The 18,341-nt window shown below is 45.3% G+C and overlaps 1 protein-coding gene across 2 annotated transcripts in view; it reads left to right on the top strand.

Annotated features, from left to right (window-relative positions):
* LOC143825015 (kazal-type serine protease inhibitor domain-containing protein 1-like) overlaps nt 1-14,710 on the top strand; it is a 30,266-nt gene extending 15,556 nt beyond the window's left edge. For both annotated transcript variants that reach the window (XM_077312935.1, XM_077312926.1), the window contains exons 3-5: nt 5,315-5,475; nt 10,006-10,150; nt 14,480-14,710. In XM_077312935.1, coding sequence (XP_077169050.1) covers nt 5,315-5,475; nt 10,006-10,150; nt 14,480-14,610 — 437 coding nt within the window. In that variant the 3' untranslated portion in view covers nt 14,611-14,710. The remainder of the gene's footprint in view (nt 1-5,314; nt 5,476-10,005; nt 10,151-14,479) is intronic.
* The last annotated feature ends 3,631 nt before the right edge of the window (nt 14,711-18,341 follow it).

The raw sequence follows: 18,341 nt of genomic DNA, 5'->3' as shown, positions 1-18,341 counted from the left end.
TCTGGAGAGCTGCAGTTTGACTACCCCTGTTCTAGTTAGTCCGATAGTTACAGATTTAATCTGAATGTGGCCTGGAGAACCGCACTGAAACTACATTAAAATATGCTTTCCCCCGCCTGAAAGAAACTTAATGACTTTGATCTCAAAGAAAGTTATAAAATAGAACTTCGCACCCAACATAAATGGCAGCAAATCACACCGTTTGCAGTTGAATTGCCGTTCATGCTGGGTTCAGAGTTAACAGCTACGATGCAGAAAGAGGAAAGAAAGACCTGAGCATAAACAGTTGGGAAGTTCTGTCTCGTGGGGCACGGCAGGGGTAAAAGAACAAAGATGGACTTTAAAAATATATATATATCTAAAACATGGTATATGTGGATGCTGAGGCTCCCATTCTGCATACCGTGCCTGCTGAAATTCCACTGAGGGCTAAGAGGGTTCCAGTAGCTATGCTGTTGGACTAAGAGAGGATTGACCAGTCCCCCTTGGCCAGTGGTGGCACTGAGTGTGTGTGGGGGGGTACGGTTGCCGGATCCAGATTGAAAAATTCCTGTAGGTTTCAGTGGAGCCTGAGGAGGACAGGGACTTCAGTAGGACACCATGCCATAGAGCAGGGGTGGCCAAACTATGGCTCCCCAGATGTCCATGGACTACAATTACCATGAGCCCCTGACAACATGTTGGCAGGGGCTCGTGGTAATTGTAGTCCATGGACATCTGACACCATTGCTATTATTATTACTGTTACCTTTATTCGATATAGCCACAGAGTTCACTGTATTGTTCTTTGTTTATGTTCCATGCGAACCACCCTGAATCTTATTTATTTGATTTATTCATTTATTATATTTATATACCGCCCTCCCTGGAGGCTCAGTGGAAGGGGGAATATAAATGTATTAAGGAAGAAAGGAAGACAGCTCACCCTCCGTCCATTTTCTCTGCAGTGTGGAGATGAGCTGTAATTATAGTCTGAGCGGTTCAGCTTCAGTACCTGATGTAACTGAAAGGATAGTTAAGATGACCATGTGCCATGATAGAGATCTGCTGAACCAGATCAAGGCAGGTGTGAAAAGACATCCCACCAGAATTTTACAGGGTTTTACAGCACAGGGTTGCCAAAGGCAACCATTGTTACCTGTCCTCGCAGTCACTACCATAGGTCACTTGCAACTTGACAACCCTTTCTGCTACCTGCCTTCAAAAGGCCATTTTATCCTGTTGCTACTTTTCTCCGTACCCCTCTCCAAGGCTATCCTGTTCTGGATCCCTGGCCTGCCTTTTTAACATGTTTGACAGAGAAACCAGTGGCCAGCTCTGATCATGACCTGCAGAAGCATCCTACTCCGTGATCTTTTTGTGAATACAAACTCCTGGTTAGATTTTTAAAAATGTAGCGAGGTTGATTCAACTCAGATAGATTTGGGTAAACCCGAATCACGTGTATAGCTGACTCAGTATAATGATTCAAATTCAGGCCCAAATCGATTTGGCCATTAAAGTCTAAGGGAAATTTACCCTGTCTGTTTAGTGGCTGGGGTGTCTGTGTGTGTTGAGTTAGAGGCACCAAATTTGCAGGATAACTACCGGAACCTCTCCTCTAAAGCAGGTGTAGTTAACCTGTGGTCCTCCAGATGTTCATGGACTACAATTCCGATGAGCCCTTGCCAGCGTTTGCTGGCAGGGGCTCATGGGAATTGTAGTCTATGAACATCTGGAGGACCACAGGTTAACTACCCCTGCTCTAAAGAACCCCAAGTTTCAACGAGATTAAATAAGGGAATCCATTTCTATGAGCACACAAAGAGTGATTTGGGCATGAAGTTCTATTTGATAACTCTCGTCACGATTAAAGTCATTGTTCTTCTTTCGGGCGGGGGAAAGTATATTTCACTGTAATCTCAGTGCGGTTCTCTAGTCCACATTCAGATTAAATTTGTAACTATCGGACTAACTAGAACGATCCCAATCATGTCCCCTTCCTTCCTTTCTTATTATATTTATATACCACCCTCCCCTAAGGTTCACGGTAGTTCCAACCATTGTTTCCTATGGTTGGGGGGGGGGGGGAAAGCAAGGCAATAGAAGCCCAGCAGAATGTACCAGAGAATCCCTACAGTGAAAGTGAAGGGGGGGGGGTCTGCAAATCCCAGACGCAGGAGCAGTGCAGCATTGCCCAGCAGAACCCCAGTACCAACGTGGCAGTGCCAACCCAAAATGACTAAGTGCACATTCGAGTATCAGAGAAAATTGAAAGTAGAAACTGAGTTTGGGGAGGGGACACTGGGATCTGCTCTGTGCCCATTGATTGCAGTGGTTCTGCTGTCCCTGAAGAAATGACCCTCCCCCTCCTTTTCTATTTCAGAGATTCTTGTGTTTCAGTGATTCAGGTACTGCATTCCTATGGGATGTGTGATTCAGCTTAGGGGGAACCCGAAACCTCCCAAATAAGCCTTGATTTGTTGATCAATCAGTGGATAATTTGACAAATGTTTTGGGCAGTTCAAAAACGGTGTCTATTGGCTGAGGGCTGGCAGGTACTTATAGGTATGAGCAACTTGTGATCACTGGGCTTTTAAAAATGTACTTTGGTATGATAAAAACTAGCAAGAGCCAGTTTGGTGTAGGGGTTAGGAGTGCGGACTTCTAATCTGGCATGCCAGGTTCGATTCTGCACTTCCCCACATGCAGCCACCTGGGTGACCTTGGGCTCGCCACGGCACTGATAAAACTGTTCTGACTAGGCAGTGATATCAGCGCTCTCTCAGCCTCACCCACCTCACAGGGTGTCTGTTGTGGGGAGAGGAAAGGGAAGGCGACTGTAAGCTGCTTTGAGCCTCCTTCGGGTACAGAAAAGCGGCATACAAGAATTCTTCTTCTTCAAGGATGAAGTAACGTAGGATATATTTGCATGTAGATAACTTTATACGGTATTTGAAGTTTTCAGGTAATTATTTAGCCAAAAATGTGTGCCCTTATCAGGTGGGACAGCAAGCTATTGTTAGACTCGAAGAAATGTTCTCTTTGAATCATCTGTGCAGAAATAATGGATTGTATTATTTTGCTGCAAATTAGTCAATGATGCAATCCGTTATGTCGAAATAGGAGGATAAAATGGAAGCAAAGATTCTGTCATAGAATTCCTTGTGCATGATAACCCCCCCCCCCTTCTCTCAGGAACGAAAAACCTTGCTGAGATTACTTCTTGCCAGGAGGTTAGCGATCTGATATAGAAAAATTAACTAGACCGCACACATCTATGAGTGAATCAGGGCTAAGCAGAGTCATCCAGTGGTTGGTCACGATGATAACAATGGATTGAAATATCTGCATGAACTCATTTGTTTTATTCCTAAAGCCAACTATGGGTAGCTGCCTGGCTTGGGACAAAATAAGCCCTCATTATGTCTTGGAGCACGGAGTTCCCTAAATTAAAATAAGAACTTTAAAAATCAAATTGTGAGAAGATGCAAGAAGCTGAAATCTGCTATGCAAAGTCCCAGGATTGCAGATTGCTGTGCCCGTTTCTTGGTGAATTGCTCTAATTGCTTTCTCCCCAGCAGGAAGTGCTTGTAAATTGTATGCCTAGGAGATGCTTTTTGAACCCCATCCCTCTTGAGCTCAGCTGCTTAATACGGTATGGAGTACGCAAGCTGTGTCTATGGTCCCCATCTGCTATCTTGTGTAACGTGAGTTGCACGTAGGGATGGGCATGAACTGGGAAAATGCAGTTTGTGATGGTTCATGGTCTTGTGGTGGACCAATGAACTGTCACAAACGAAAATGGCTTTATATGAGCCAAACTGGTTATATGCTAGAGATTCCCCATGGTGGTACCAACATCCGTGACCATATAGCCATGGGTGATGTTTCTGTTGCCTAACCACTCCCTCAGGTTATTTTGGATTGTGGCAGTGATGTTTGCTGCGTGTGGTTTGCCTTCATCCCCTACATGTGGTTCAGAATCAACTTGTAGTCAGGTGACAGGATTGTCCCCCTCCTGGGGCCTAGGCGTGACAGTCCAGACAGAGAGGTCCTCAGGTTGCCACTGGTGGGCAATGTGGGAGAGATAGCCATGTTGCCGAGTCCTCCAAAGATCTCTCATGAAGTGGACAATCCAGGCTTGTGCCCTGGACAGCTGCACCTTGACCATCACTACTGTGGAGCAGTGCAGGGTAGACCAGATTTACTGGCTCAGGATCCTCTTTGAGGGAATGGAGTACCAGCGACCCAGGTGTTCAACAGCCAGCAAAAGCCTATGTCCTCCATGAGGGAGAAGGGTTGGCCATCCATGGTAATCATCAATTAGATTAGTACTTCCTCAAGACTTTCACTTACCTTTGGGGTTGGCATATTTGGTGTCCCTGAGGGTCTGACCTCTTGGAGGGGGTTCCTAACCATGGGTTCCTAACCATGTTGCTCAGCATGTGAGGAGCATTTCTTTGAGATGCCCATGTCCAGAGGGGCATGAACACCCAACACCTGCCCTCCACCATTCTCCAGAAGCACCTGTCAAGGGTGCTCGCTAGTTTGTCACTGGCAGATAATGGACTGGTGGCCAGTGGGAGGTGAAAGAGGCCCAGCAGGGATAAATGGGGGGGGTGGGGGTGGAGGGATGACATAAAGCCCCTCAAAGAAATGCTCCATGAACTGCTGGACAGGGTTCTTCATGAACTGTTGTTCATGAGCTGCTTCATGCCCACCTCTAGCTGCGGGTTCTCTTCCATTGCTGCATATGTAGTCCCTGATTCAGTTTATCACTGTAATCTGTGTGGAGGTCTGTAGTGGAAATGGTTTGGCCTGTTGAGGAAGCCCATGTGTAGACTCATGGATTTCCCAATTCTGGCAAATGGGGCCATTTCAGCTTGGAGGAGACCGAAACCCCTTCATGCAGAACACAGTCTATATCTGAATTGAGGACCATGCACAGGGGAACTGACATCAGGCCATTACGTAGGGCACAAGGTGGGCACCTTGGACCCAACCAGTATGATGTGTCCATGTGTGTTAAACCCATTCCCATTGAGCCAATGTACCTGTGTGTGTTGAGCCATCAAGGAGAGGACCTGTTGTGCGACACACCTGACTATATGAACCTTCTGTAATATATTGTGTTTAATACTTTGGAGCACTGAAATCAATATAGTTACCTGGTTATAATAGAATCCAGTTGGTTTATCATTCAAAGCTTCTGATTTGTACATAGCTGGTAATAAAGAGGTTCTTTTTTATTGTCTTCAGAATGACAGAAACCAAAATAAAAACCCATGGGTTATACATTTGTTCAAGAAGACTCTCAAATTTATCTTTCCAGCTCCTGTTATTTCTTTGCCTCCTCAAGATACCCAGAATTTCATAGGAAATGATGTCATGTTTGGTTGTGAGGTCTCTGCCTACCCCATGCCACACCTTGAATGGAAGAAGAAAGGATATAACATGTTTTTGCCAGGAGATGATGCTCATATTTCCATCCAGGTATATAGTGTAAAGTGGGTAAGGCAATGGGACCTATTTTTGGATGGGTAGCTATCAAGATACATGAGCCTTGGTCTAGATGAGCCTTTCTCAACTTCTGTACCATTGAAACATTCTTCAGGCTTTAAGAGACCCTGGAAATGCTGTGATCATGCAGAATATGTTTGGGAAACATAGCTGTGTACCCACCCAGCTGGGCCCCTTCCCCTTCCCACTCCATCCAGACCCATCATTTGCCCCATCCAGACCCATCATTTTGGAAGGGGTGGGTGGGTCAACATCACCATATATGGTCATATCAGCTGATAATGGTTTAACAGATATTTATAATAAATTAAAAAGTTATTAACTCCCACCCATTTGAGAAACCCTTCCAGGGCTGCCAAGAAACCTCAGGGTTTCAAGAAATCCTGGCAGAGAAAGCCTGGCCTAGATTAAATGAAGTCCCACTGATTTCACTGAGAAATTTCAATGCGTGCTTCAGACTCACCCACTGAGATTTAACTTTGACTGTGTCATGTTGATTCACAAAATATCCCGTACCTTAGGTACATGCCTTCACACTGGGCAAGGATTTTCTTTGCTCTCTGCATGTTATCATTTATTTATTTATCCTAGGAAGTGTTATAATATAGCCAGGAGATCCTAAGATTATCTGGCTGGCAAGCAAGAGGTGTTCCAAACCGAAATCACACAGAGCTGGAAGAGACCACAAAGGGGCATTCCCCCTTCTTGGGAACTTAAAAATCACACACCCCTGACAGGTGTTCATCCAATCTCCTCCTAAAAGCTTCCAGTGAACTAGGCACTACCACCCTCCGAGGCAGCATATTCCATCCACGAACAGCCATCACCATCAGAAAATGCTTTCTGATTTGGAAGTGGTTTGCCATTGTCTACCTCCGTGTCACGACTCTGTTGATCCTTGGCAGTTGCCCTTCCGAGTGCTAGCCAGGACCAACCCATTCTTAGCTTCCAAGATCTGATGGGATTGGAACTGCCTGGGCTATCCAGGTCAAATGTATGTGGAAGCAATTTACTTATTTCACCATTTTAAGCTTTCTTAATCGGATACTTTATGGCAGAGATTCAGTGCAGTGTCTTAATTAGAATGTTGGGCTAGATTCAGAAGACCCAGATTTGAATCTCCTTTTTGCTACTTAAGGTTGCTGGGTGACCTTGGGCTAGTCCAGCTCTCTCAGACCGTTTCTGCATTAGGAGATATATCCTCTTTTAGCCTCGCTTTGGATTTCCTTTGGGTGCTGCAAGTTGACTCTAGCGTTTCCGCATTTGAGCTTTCCTCCCCTGCCTTGTTTCCTAGGCTGAAATTCGCAACATGCTTTCTGCATTGAGTCCAATAAATGCCAGCCTCCCATCGTGCTTTACTCCCTTCCCCTTTTTTAAAAATGTGCTTTTTGCAAAATGGTGCCAGTTTGCACCTATGCTTTCATTGTTCCCCACCATTCTGTGCCCTTGATTGCCCCCCGCCTTTCCCCCAAAGTGTCCCAAATGTATTTAAAAACAAAACCATGAGTTATAACATTATAACACCATAACACTGCGGCTTAAGATTGCAAGGCTGCTTTATTTAAAAACTTAGAAACAGCGTTTTAACATGATCACCCCCTAAAAAAAAAGGCAGATTTTTTGGAATGGGGGGGGGGGAGGGAGGATGGCAGTGAGGAAAGGGGCAACTCAAAATGGTGGGCACAGGGGAACAACCCAATTGCACACATTTCTGCATTTGGCAGCCCCAAATTATACACTGTTAGTAGTCCCCATTAAAAAAAATGAAAGCTGGTTTTCTGGGGATTCCTTTACTGCAGGGCAAGTAAGGGGGCAATTCAGGTCTCTGTGTGAAGAGGTGAATTTCAGTGCGGAAACAAACAAAAAGTGTGACCCTTTAAAAATGCAAATCCAAACAATATCCCTAGTGCACAAACAGTTTCAGCCAAGTGTACATCACAGAGGTGTTGTGAAGATAAAATGGAGGAGAGGAGCGTGAGGGAAGTGACTTTGGATCTCTGCCAAGGATATAGGCAGAATACAAATGAAAGAAATAATAATTAAAATAAATCTGATCGTGCCTATTATAGACTAGCTTAATTGCTAGTCTATAATTGCTTTAATTCAAATGGGTAGCCATGTTGGTCTGAAGCAGCACAACAAAATCAGAGTCCAGTAGCTCCTTTAAGGCCAACAAAGATTTATTCAGGGCGTGAGCTTTCGAGTGCAAGCACTCTAGTCTGAGGAAGAGTGCTTGCACTCGAAAGCTCACGCCTTGAATAAATCTTTGTTGGTCTCAAAGGTGCTACGGCAGGGGTAGTCAAACTGCGGCCCTCCAGATGTCCATGGACTACAATTCCCAGGAGCCCCCTGCCAGCAAATGCTACGGACTCTGATACAATTGCTCTAAACCAGGGGTAGTCAAACTGCGGCCCTCCAGATGTCCATGGACCACAATTCCCAGAAGCCCCTGCCAGCGAATGCTGGCAGGGGCTTCTGGGAATTGTAGTCCATGGACATCTGGAGGGCTGCAGTTTGACTACCCCTGTTCTAAACAGTCTAAATAACAGAATCCTGAACTTTGAACGGCTCTAATTCAAGTCTGTTTGTGTATATGTGTACTAAAATAATTTCTGAGACACCTTCACAATATCTCCCCTAGAGCTGCCCACCTCCAGGCGAACGTATACCAAGAAAAAAATTATACTGTGTAAAGTACAATAAAGAGTAAAAATTAAATTTCTGTAGCCTTTTGGAACTAGGAACGCAATCGCGCAGAGAGGCGCTGTAAGCTTTTCAGCTCCCATTTCCCTCTCTCCATTTTGACGTGATTGGCTTTTTGCCAGCATGTATAACTCTCACATAGAGTTATTGAAATAGAGCCCAGTGTCTTTTTTACACACAAGGACTCACCATTAGTCCTTCTTGCAGAGCTTTATTGAATTACTTGATTTGAACTGAGGAAGGTTTTTCCCGAAACGTTGTCAAATATATTCTAACAAGCAGTTTCATTTTGAAAATAAATATTTCATTGACAAAGAAAAATACTTCAGTCAAGGTTTATTTGTTCGTACTCTTTATTGGACTTTACACAGTATATATATATTTTTTCTTTGTATAAGCGTTCTACACTGCATATTCCTACTTGTTTTATTATCTTACCTCCAGGTTGGGCCCAGAGATCTCCCAGAATTACCATTTATCTGCAGTTTACATAGATCATTTGCCCTGAAGCAAGCTTTGGAGGGTGGTCCTCTCCTGAGGTACCTCCCACCCCCAAACCCCACCTTCTCCCAGTTACATTCCCAAAACTTTGAATTGGCAGTCCACTCATCCCAAAAGATAGCATTAGGACTGGTATTGGGATCTCAGAATTGTTCCTGATAAACAGGGCGAGTTGGAGGAGATGTACTCATGCTCCAATATCTCCCATACTATTATGCCATAGTCACAAGCATGTCCAGGGTCTCAGAGGCCTGGGTTTGAAGCCTTCCTCTGCCATGATGCTTGCTGGGTAATCCTGGGCTCGTCATGCTTATTTCTCAGCCTGTTGTGAAGATAGAATTAGGAAGAGAGAGCCAACTATGGCCCCCTGAACTGCCTTGGGGGAATCATAGAATAATAGAGTTGGAAGTGATCTCCTGGGTCATCTAGTCCAACCTCCTGCACAAAGCAGGACACTCACAACCCTATCGCTCATCCACAGAATCGGCCTCTCTGTCAGATGGCTATCCAGCCTCTGTTTAAAAATTTCCAAAAATGGAGAACCCACCACCTCCTGAGGAAGCCTGTTCCACTGAGAAACCGCTCTGACTGTCAGGAACTTCTTCTGGATGTTTAGACGGAATTTATTTTGAATTAATTTCATCTCATTGGTTCTGGTCCCGTCCCTCTGGGGCAAGAAAGAAGAACTCTGCTCCATCCTCTATATGGTACCCTTTTAAATACTTGAAGGTGGTTATCTGATCCCCTCTCAGTCGTCTCCTCTCTAGGCTAAGCAGACCAAGCTCCCCCAATCTTTCTTCATATGTCTTGGTCTCCAAACCCCTCACCATCTTCATTGCCCTTGTCTGGACACACTCCAGTTTGTCTACATCCCTCTTCAACTGGGGTGCCCAAAACTGAACACAGTACTCCAAGTGAGGCCGAACCAGAGAAAAGTGATACCATCACCTCCCATGATCTGGACACGATACTCTGCTTGATACAGCCCAAAATCCCATTTGCCTTTTTAGCCACTGAGTCACACTGCTGACTCATGTTCAATGTATGGTCTACTAAGACTCCAAGATCCTTTTCGCACATGCTACTGCCAAGTCTCCCCTATCCTATATTGGTGTAAATGGTTTTTCCTACCCAAATGCAGAACTTTACATTTTGTCCCTATTGAATTTCATTTTATTCAGTTTAGCCCACTTCTCGAGGAAGGATAGGATAAAAGCGTACGACCCAGAAGAAATCAGCAAATGATACATGGTGAGGATTTCATTCTGGATATTTACTGTTTGTCTTTCTTTTTCTCAGGCAAGAGGTGGCCCTCAAAAATACAGTGTAACTGGATGGTTACAAATCCAAGGAATCAAGAAGTCAGACGAAGGCATCTACATTTGCCAAACAAAAAACAAATATGGGTTTGCCTATTCCTCAGCAAGGCTGGAAGTTATTGATGGTAAATTACTGCATTTATAGGTCATGCTTTGAAGCCTTCAAGCATGGTGGCCTCGTGTGAATATTCTCCTGCTACTGCTGCTCCTAGTGTGCACGTATAGGAATTAACCCCAAAGGGAATTAAAATCAAGGCAGCAAAATATGCTTAGGGTCCCCAGCTCCAAGGAAATCAGACTGGCTTGCACTAGAACCAGGGCCTTTTTGGCGCTGACCCCAGCCTTGTGGAACGCTCTCCCAAAGGAGATCAGAGCCCTGCGGGACCTTGAATAGTTCCACATGGCTTATAAAGCTGTTCCGCCAGGCCTATGGCTGAGGCCTATAACATGAGGTGAGCTGGACTCCCTATCAAAGCCCCAATTGTTCCGCCAGGCCTATGGCTGAGGCCTATAACATGAGGTGAGCTGGACTCCCTGTCAAAGCCCCAATTGTTCCGCCAGGCCTATGGCTGAGGCCTATAACATGAGGCGAGCTGGACTCCCTATCAAAACCCCAATTGTTCCGCCAGGCCTATGGCTGAGGCCTATAACATGAGGCGAGCTGGACTCCCTATCAAAGCCCCAGTTGTTCCGCCAGGCCTATGGCTGAGGCCTATAACATGAGGTGAGCTGGACTCCCTATCAAAGCCCCAATTGTTCCGCCAGGCCTATGGCTGAGGCCTATAACATGAGGCGAGCTGGACTCCCTATCAAAGCCCCAATTGTTCCGCCAGGCCTAAGGGTGAGGCCTATAACATGAGGTGAGCTGGACTCCCTATCAAAGCCCTCTCTTCTTCCTTGCCACTGAAAGTTGGAAAGGCAATTATGAATCAAATTGTTTTTAGACTTTTATTTATTTTATATGTATCTATATATTGTATTATTCTGGATTTTTTTATTATGATATACCCACCTGAGTCCAAATATAAATATAAATATAAATATAAATATAAATATAAATATAAATATAAATATAAATATAAATATAAATATAAATATAAATATAAATATAAATATAAATATAAATCACAACACCGCCCGCGGCGCCGCGGGCACCGCGGACTAAATAATTCAGTAAGGGGTTCTGGGGCGGGATGTGTCCGGGATGAGGAAGGGTCCGGATTGGACCCTTCCTCCAGACAGACAATCGGAGGGACCAATGGGCAGGCGCAAAGCGCCTGCCGATTGGTCCCTCTGAGTCCCAGCCCCAGCAACTGCGAGCCTCCGACGCGTCAGGCCGCCTGCAAGGGAGCCCCCGGCAGCCTGACGTGGCGAGAGGCCCGGCAGCCTGACGTGGCGAGAGGCCCTGCGAGAGGCCTCTAGCCGCATCAGGCCGCTGCCCGAGGGAGCTGCCGCCGAAAGACCGCCGCCCGGGAGAGGCCCCGCCATCCAAGGGAGCCCCCGCCGATAGCCCGCCTCCACGGAGCACCCGCAAGACTGTAAGTACCTAGCGCCCGCTGTATTAGTCATACAGCGGGCTTGATTACTAGTATAAATATAATCCGGAACCGATCGGTGAGCGGTATCATATTTGATTAAAAGGTAAGTGGGTGGAGAGTGGGCGGGGCTGGTCCAGGTGCAGGGCCAATCGGTTTGTGTCCAGCCCTTCCTATTGGCCCTTCACCAGGACAGACAAGAGCTCTAGCCAGTTGGATAATGGGCCAATCGGAAGGCGCGAAGCTGGCTAGAGTTCGGACCCTTGGGGACTCTTAACAGCTGCAGCAGGGGGGGGACCCTTTCAAAGTCCGTTCTGATGAACGTGCTTTGAATCTAGTAAATAATAAAAAGATACGGTGAGGCTGAGGGCATGAGGGGGGCCTACCATTCAGCGTCCTAAGGATCTTGGTGGCAGGAAAGGGGGGGGGGAATTGCGACAATAGGTTTGTTGCATAAGATGAACATGAAAACATCAGACATTAAAACTCCATATTCTTTGAACTTTTTCTGTAAAAAAATTTCTAATCTTTATGTCAAATTATTTTTGTGTCAAATATAAAGTTCTCAGTGAGATGAAAGTTTTTAAATCATCCAAAAATAACAGAGAAACCACGATGCAACATTGGAGCATTATATTTGCTACCCGCAGCCGTACCATATGGAGTGTGGCTCACTGGTGAAGCATGTACCTCATGCCTGGACTCCTGGATGTGCTAGTCCTTAAATTTTTGCCAGTTGACGATGACTTCCGTAGAGGATTTCCATTGCATTTGTTGTTGCACATCTTAAAGATTTTCTCTGTGGGTGCCACATGAGATTTTTAGACATCGAAAAAATAGTGAGTGGGAATCTGCTTTCCTTAGAGAGAGAGTTGTGATTGGTGATGTTGCTGCATCACTGCTACAGAGGTCACACTTCAGGGTTGTTGTCGCCTTTCGACAATGGAGATCGTATACTTTAATTAAAAGGATGGGTTATTTTTTCCAAGTCTTCTCTGAGGTGGGATTACTGTTTTTGGGGAGGTATGCAACTGTTTTTGCCCCTGCCTCCTTCCTCTCCTGAGCATGTAACAACTCCATTGGCTGCCAGTTTGCTTCTGAGTTCATTTTGAGGTAAAGCCTAGAGATCCACATAACTGAAGGACCGTCTCCTTCCATATGTTCCTGTGCACTAGCAGTGGTCCTCAGGCGGCCACCTGCTGGTTGCTCCCATGTCTTAGAAGTTGGTTCTTATATGCCGCTTTTCTCTACCTGAAGGAGTCTCAAAGCGGCTTTCATTAGCCTTCCCTTTCCTCTCCTCACAATAGACACCCTGCGAGGGAGGTGAGACTGGAAGAGCCCTGATATTAAATCAGTTTCTGTATGTAGCAACAGGAGGAGGAGGAGAGGAGGAGTTGGTTCTTATATACCGCTTTTCTCTACCTGAAGGAGTCTCAAAGCGGCTTATAGTCGCCTTCCCTTTCCTCTTGCCACAGCAGACATCCTATGAGGTGAATGAGGCTGAGAGAGCCCTGATATTACTGCTCGGTCAGAACAGCTTTATCAGGTCAGTGGCAAGCCCAAGGTCACCCAGCTGGCTGCATGTGGGGGAGCAGTGACCTGCCTGGCATTGACCAGAGACTGGGCCTTTTCCATAGTGACTCTGTGGAATGGGCTCCCTGGACAGGTGAGGGGAGCCTCCTCAATAGAGATCTTCAGGAGTCACTGCATGTCTTACCTGTTTGCCAGGGCTTTTATTGGAGGATGAGCAGCAGGCATGGTTTTTGTGTGTGTTTGACTCTATTTGTTTCTAATTTGTAATGCCTTTAGGGTTGCCAACTCTGAGTTGTTGGACTGCACACTCCCAGTTGGGAAATACCTGGAGATTTTGGTGGAGGTGCCTGAGGAGGGAGGAGTTTGGGAGAAGAGAGAAACTTTAATGGACAGAATGCCATAGAGTTTACCTTCCAGAGCAGCCATTTTCTCCCTGTTAACTGATCTATGTTACCTGGAGACCAGTTGTAATTGCAGGAGATCTCCAGCTACCACCTGGAGGTTATGGAACAGGTGAAGACCCGTCAGCTGTGATACAAGCAAAAGAAATGAGTTTCAAGCTAGCAACTGAGAGTAGTGGTTAGGAGTGTGTACTTCTAATCTCGCAAGCCAGGTTCGACTCTACACTCCCCCCACATGCAGCCAGCTGGGTGATCTTTGGCTCGCCACAGCACTGAGAAAACTGCTCTGACTGAGCAGTGATATCAGGGCTCCCTCAGCCTCATCCACCTCACAGGATGTCTGTTGTGGGGAAAGAAAAGGGAAGGCGAATGGAAACCGCTTGGAGACTCCAGGTAGAGAAAAGCGGCATAGAAGAACCAACTCTTCTTCTTCAAGTCTTCTTCTTCAATGGCAAATAACAGTTTATTCCAATGGAAAACAATTTCTCAAACTTTCCAAATCATCTAAATGAACTCCTAGGTACATTCCGGTTTGGGTGACTTCATCAGTGATATGTAATACTCTTAATATTGTTTATAAATGAATCCTCTTTCAATGAATTCTTTCCAATGATGAAAATGTGTCAGGATAATATTAACTTAATCTTATGGTGACATATTGATGTATATAGTTCACTCTCCAAATGGTTCTACAGTATCCAGTATAAAGTGGTCTACAAGTATTGACAGCACAATGTGTAAATGCTCTTCAGTAGTGATCCCACTGGCCAATCGAGCCCAGTATGGTCTGCTGTGACCTCAAATGGGTCTCTAGATTGGCAGAGGCCTTACCCATCTCAGCAACATGAGATCTTTGTTAACTGGAACTGAACTGGAACACTTGCATGTGGAAGGGTCCTGTCCCTGAGCTCCAGCCACTCCATCGCTGATAAGTTTTATTCATGTATTTATTTTAATTTTGAGACGAGTTTTTCTTACTCTGCAGATTCACCTCCAGCATTTCAGAAATCTCTGGGAAGCCAGATGACCATCGGTAGTACAGATTATGGAGACTATTTTGATCCTTTGGAGCATGAGGAGGAAGCAGAATATGAATCTGGAGACTATGCAAGATGAAGAAAGTTCCTACTGTGTCCAGCCCTCAAACAGATCCTCTTTTTTCAATTTTTAATTTTAATTTTTAATTTGCTCAAGCTCATAAATCACAGCAAACGTTTCTCTCGCATTCCAGAACTCAGTTTATAAGTTTGATTTATAAGTTTTGTGATAAATAACATTTGTCTCTCAGTTACCACAGGAAAGCCAGGAAAACTGTATTGGTGCCAGTTGCTAGTTCTATCAATGGTCAGTTCTGTTGTTTATCTTGTATTCGGTGTACTAATTAGGATACCATCTTCTGGATTGCATATTATATAAATGAAATGCCTTGCCACTAAGTCTAGATTAAATGTAAAATGTGTCATCCCGACCTTTTCCCATAAGAAAACAAAGGCAAAGTAATGAGATGCTACCTCTTTTGATATTCTAAAACAGGGGTAGTCAAACTGCAGCCCTCCAGATGTCCATGGACCACAATTCCCAGAAGCCTTCTGGGAATTGTAGTACATGGACATCTGGAGGGCCGCAGTTTGACTACCCATTCTAAAATCTCAAGGACTGAATCAGAAGAAAAACAAAAATTGAGTCCAATAGCACCATGCACTCAAAAGCTCACATCTTGACTAAATCTTTGTTCGCCTTAAAGGTGCTATCGGACTCATTTTTTTGTTTTGCTGCTTCAGACCAACATGGCTACCCACTTGAATCTAGAAGAAGAAGAGTTTGTTTTATTCCCTGCTTTTCACTACCAGGAATCTCAAAACAGCTGACAATCTCCTTCCCTTCTTCTCCCCACAACAGACACCCTGTGAGGTGGGTGAGGCTGAGAGAGCTCTGACAGGACTGCTTGGCCAGAACAGCTTTATCAGTGCTCTGGCGAGCCCAAGGTCACCCAGCTTGGCTGCATGTAGGGGGGCGGAGCGGGGAATCAAACCCGGCTCACCAGGTTACAAGCCGCCTCTCTTAACCACTACCCCAAGGATGACAAAAGAAGGATAATTCAGAGCCAGGCATGCTGTTTTAGGAGATGGATCTGTATGCTTTCAAAGTTGTACATACATACAAGGCCAAACTGGAACTAGCATGTCAGACCATGTGCCTAGCTTCAGTGAGAGGCTTCAAGAGAATAAAGGGCATATGGACACACTGACCATCCCCTCAATATTTTGCCATGAACTGTCTTGTTGACAATAGAATTATTGGCTTGTTTTGTAATCCTTTGGATTCCCACTATGCCCTATAGCTCTTCTCATTTTGTTCTCTGTCTGCTTTGTTCCCTTTATTTCCTCCCCCCCCCCATCTATTTCATTAGGTCTCTTTTCTTCATTATAAGAGCCTCTCCTAAATTCCTGTTTTTGTCTGCGAAGCCCCGGCTTCATTGTATTCCTGACCCGACCTGGGTAGCCCGATTCCATCAGATCTCAGAAGCCAAGTAGGGTCCTCCCTGGCTAGCACTTGGAAGGGCAGCCTTGAAGGGATTCCAGGGTCATGACACAGAGGCAGGCTATGACAAACCACCTCTGAAAATCTCTTCCCTGGCAGTCAATCTTAGGATCTCCTGGCTAGGTTACACAAGTGTCATACGATAAATAACTTAAAAAATATAATGTCTCTGATAAGAAATCATCCCAACAAGATTCCTTTTTAGGAATCTCTTAAAAGGTAAAGGTATCCCCTGTGCAAGCACCGGGTCATGTCTGACCCTTGGGGTGACGCCCTCTAGTATTTTCATGGCAGACTCAATACGGGGTGGTTTGCCAGTGCCTTCCCCAGTCATTACCGTTTTACCCCCCAGCAAGCTGGGTACTCATTTTACGGACCTCGGAAGGATGGAAGGCTGAGTCAACCTTGAGCCAGCTGCTGGGATTGAACTCCCAGCCTCACGGGCAGAGCTTTCAGACTGCATTTCTGCTGCCTTACCACTCTGCGCCACAAGAGGCTCAGGAATCTCTTAGAATTTCCTTAATATGTTCAAAGCTGCTGCTGTAGTGGTAGGGCTGCTGTAGTGGTAGGGATGAACTGGATGGGTGAAGTGGCCGTGGCAGTCCATGTTTCAGTGGCTTCCTTCTCCCAGTTGTTATTGTGCTGCTGAGGAAGATGTAGACATGTCAAATGGCAGTAAGTTTCTTCCGATCCATGGTGACCTTATGAATTAATTATTTCCAGGATGTCCTGTTAACGGCCTTGCTCAGGCCTTGCAAACGGAGGACTTCCTTGACTCCATCTCATCGTCGAGATGTCCTCTTTTCCTGCTGCCTTCAACTATTCCTAACATTATATTCCTTTCCAGCGAGCCTTGTCATCTCGTAATGTGACCAAGTATGAGAGCCTTGGTTTAGTCACCTTAGCTTCCACGCTTTATTTGACCTAGAATCCACTTATTTGTCTTTTGGGTGGCCTAAAGCAGTGGTCCCCAACCTTTTTTATCACCGGGGACCACTCAACGCTTGAGAATTTTACTGAGGCCCACTGCCCTAACGCTCTCTGACTCTGGTCGCTATGGTAATGTTTAAACATCCCTTCAAAATAAGATACAGACACGGCACAACAATGAACATAAGGAACATTTTATTTTCATGGAAATTTTAACTCATGACAATGACAAATCAATGGGAACCCTGAGCTTGTTTCTCTGCAACGAGATAGTCCCATGTGCACCTGCCGGATCGTGGATGAAGTAAAGGGCCGGGGGGGGGGAGAAGGTGTCCTTCGCGGCCCACCTCCAGTTAGTCGACGGACCACATGTGGTCCGTGGCCCACAGGTTGGGGATCGCTAGCCTAAAGTATCTGTAGAACTCTCCTCCAACGCCGCATTTCAAAGGAATCTTTCTTCCTGCCGGCTTTCTTCCTTGTCCAACTTTCACTCCCAAACATAGTAACGTGGGATTTGAGGCCTGAGGCCTGATTGTAAGCCTGCACTGTAATAGATCCTGTCTGCTGGGTGCACTGGCGGGAAGCTCTATAGTGGGGCTTCTGTATATAAGTTGGGTTCAGTTTTTGCCTCTTTGCACCATGATGAATGAAATGAACTTTAAACTGTAGAGGGGATCTTGTGTACATCGGCTCATTGCAGTGCAGACGTTTGATTCCGTCTTGAACCTCAAGCTGGGTCCTTGGCAGGACTTACAGACTCAGCAGCCACCATCTTAAATATTGCTCAGAAATAAATGGGCAGCCAATTGGGCTCCTCAGGAACTGCGGCAATTGGGTTCTGCTAGGGACCCATCCATGGCACATTCAGCCCTATTTCCCCACTCCCTTTATATCTGCCAAGAGAGACCAACCAACCCTTCGCCCCTTTGCCAAAGTCTATGCAAGTGCTCACCCCGCAATCCAGCTGCAAACTGGACCGATCCCAAGGTGCTCCATTTCTACTTGCTCTTTCTAGATTCAAGTGTTGATCTGAAGTGGCACAACAAAAACTGAGTCCAATAGCATCTTTAACACCAACAAAAATTTATTCAAGGCGTGAGCTTTCGTGCGCATACAAAATGGAAGAATCAAGACCACACAGAGATATAGAAAAGGTAAATTAGTGGCAAACTAGTAAACTGTGTCATAGTATCCAAATTATGCCATATAATAATATATGTGAACTAGAAGAAAATATATGTTAAATAACTGGAATGTATTGCCACTAAGTCTAGATTAAATGTAAAACGCATCTTAAGAGTCATCCCGATCTGATCTCACGTTCCAGAACTCATTAACAGTTTATAAGTTTGACTTTGTTTTGTCAACGTTCGGTT

The sequence above is a fragment of the Paroedura picta genome, chromosome 1 (assembly GCF_049243985.1).
Source record: "Paroedura picta isolate Pp20150507F chromosome 1, Ppicta_v3.0, whole genome shotgun sequence".
Classification (NCBI taxonomy): Eukaryota; Metazoa; Chordata; class Lepidosauria; order Squamata; family Gekkonidae; genus Paroedura; species Paroedura picta.
The sequence above is the reverse complement of the archived record's forward strand: the minus strand, read 5'-3'. Positions and strand labels throughout refer to the sequence as shown.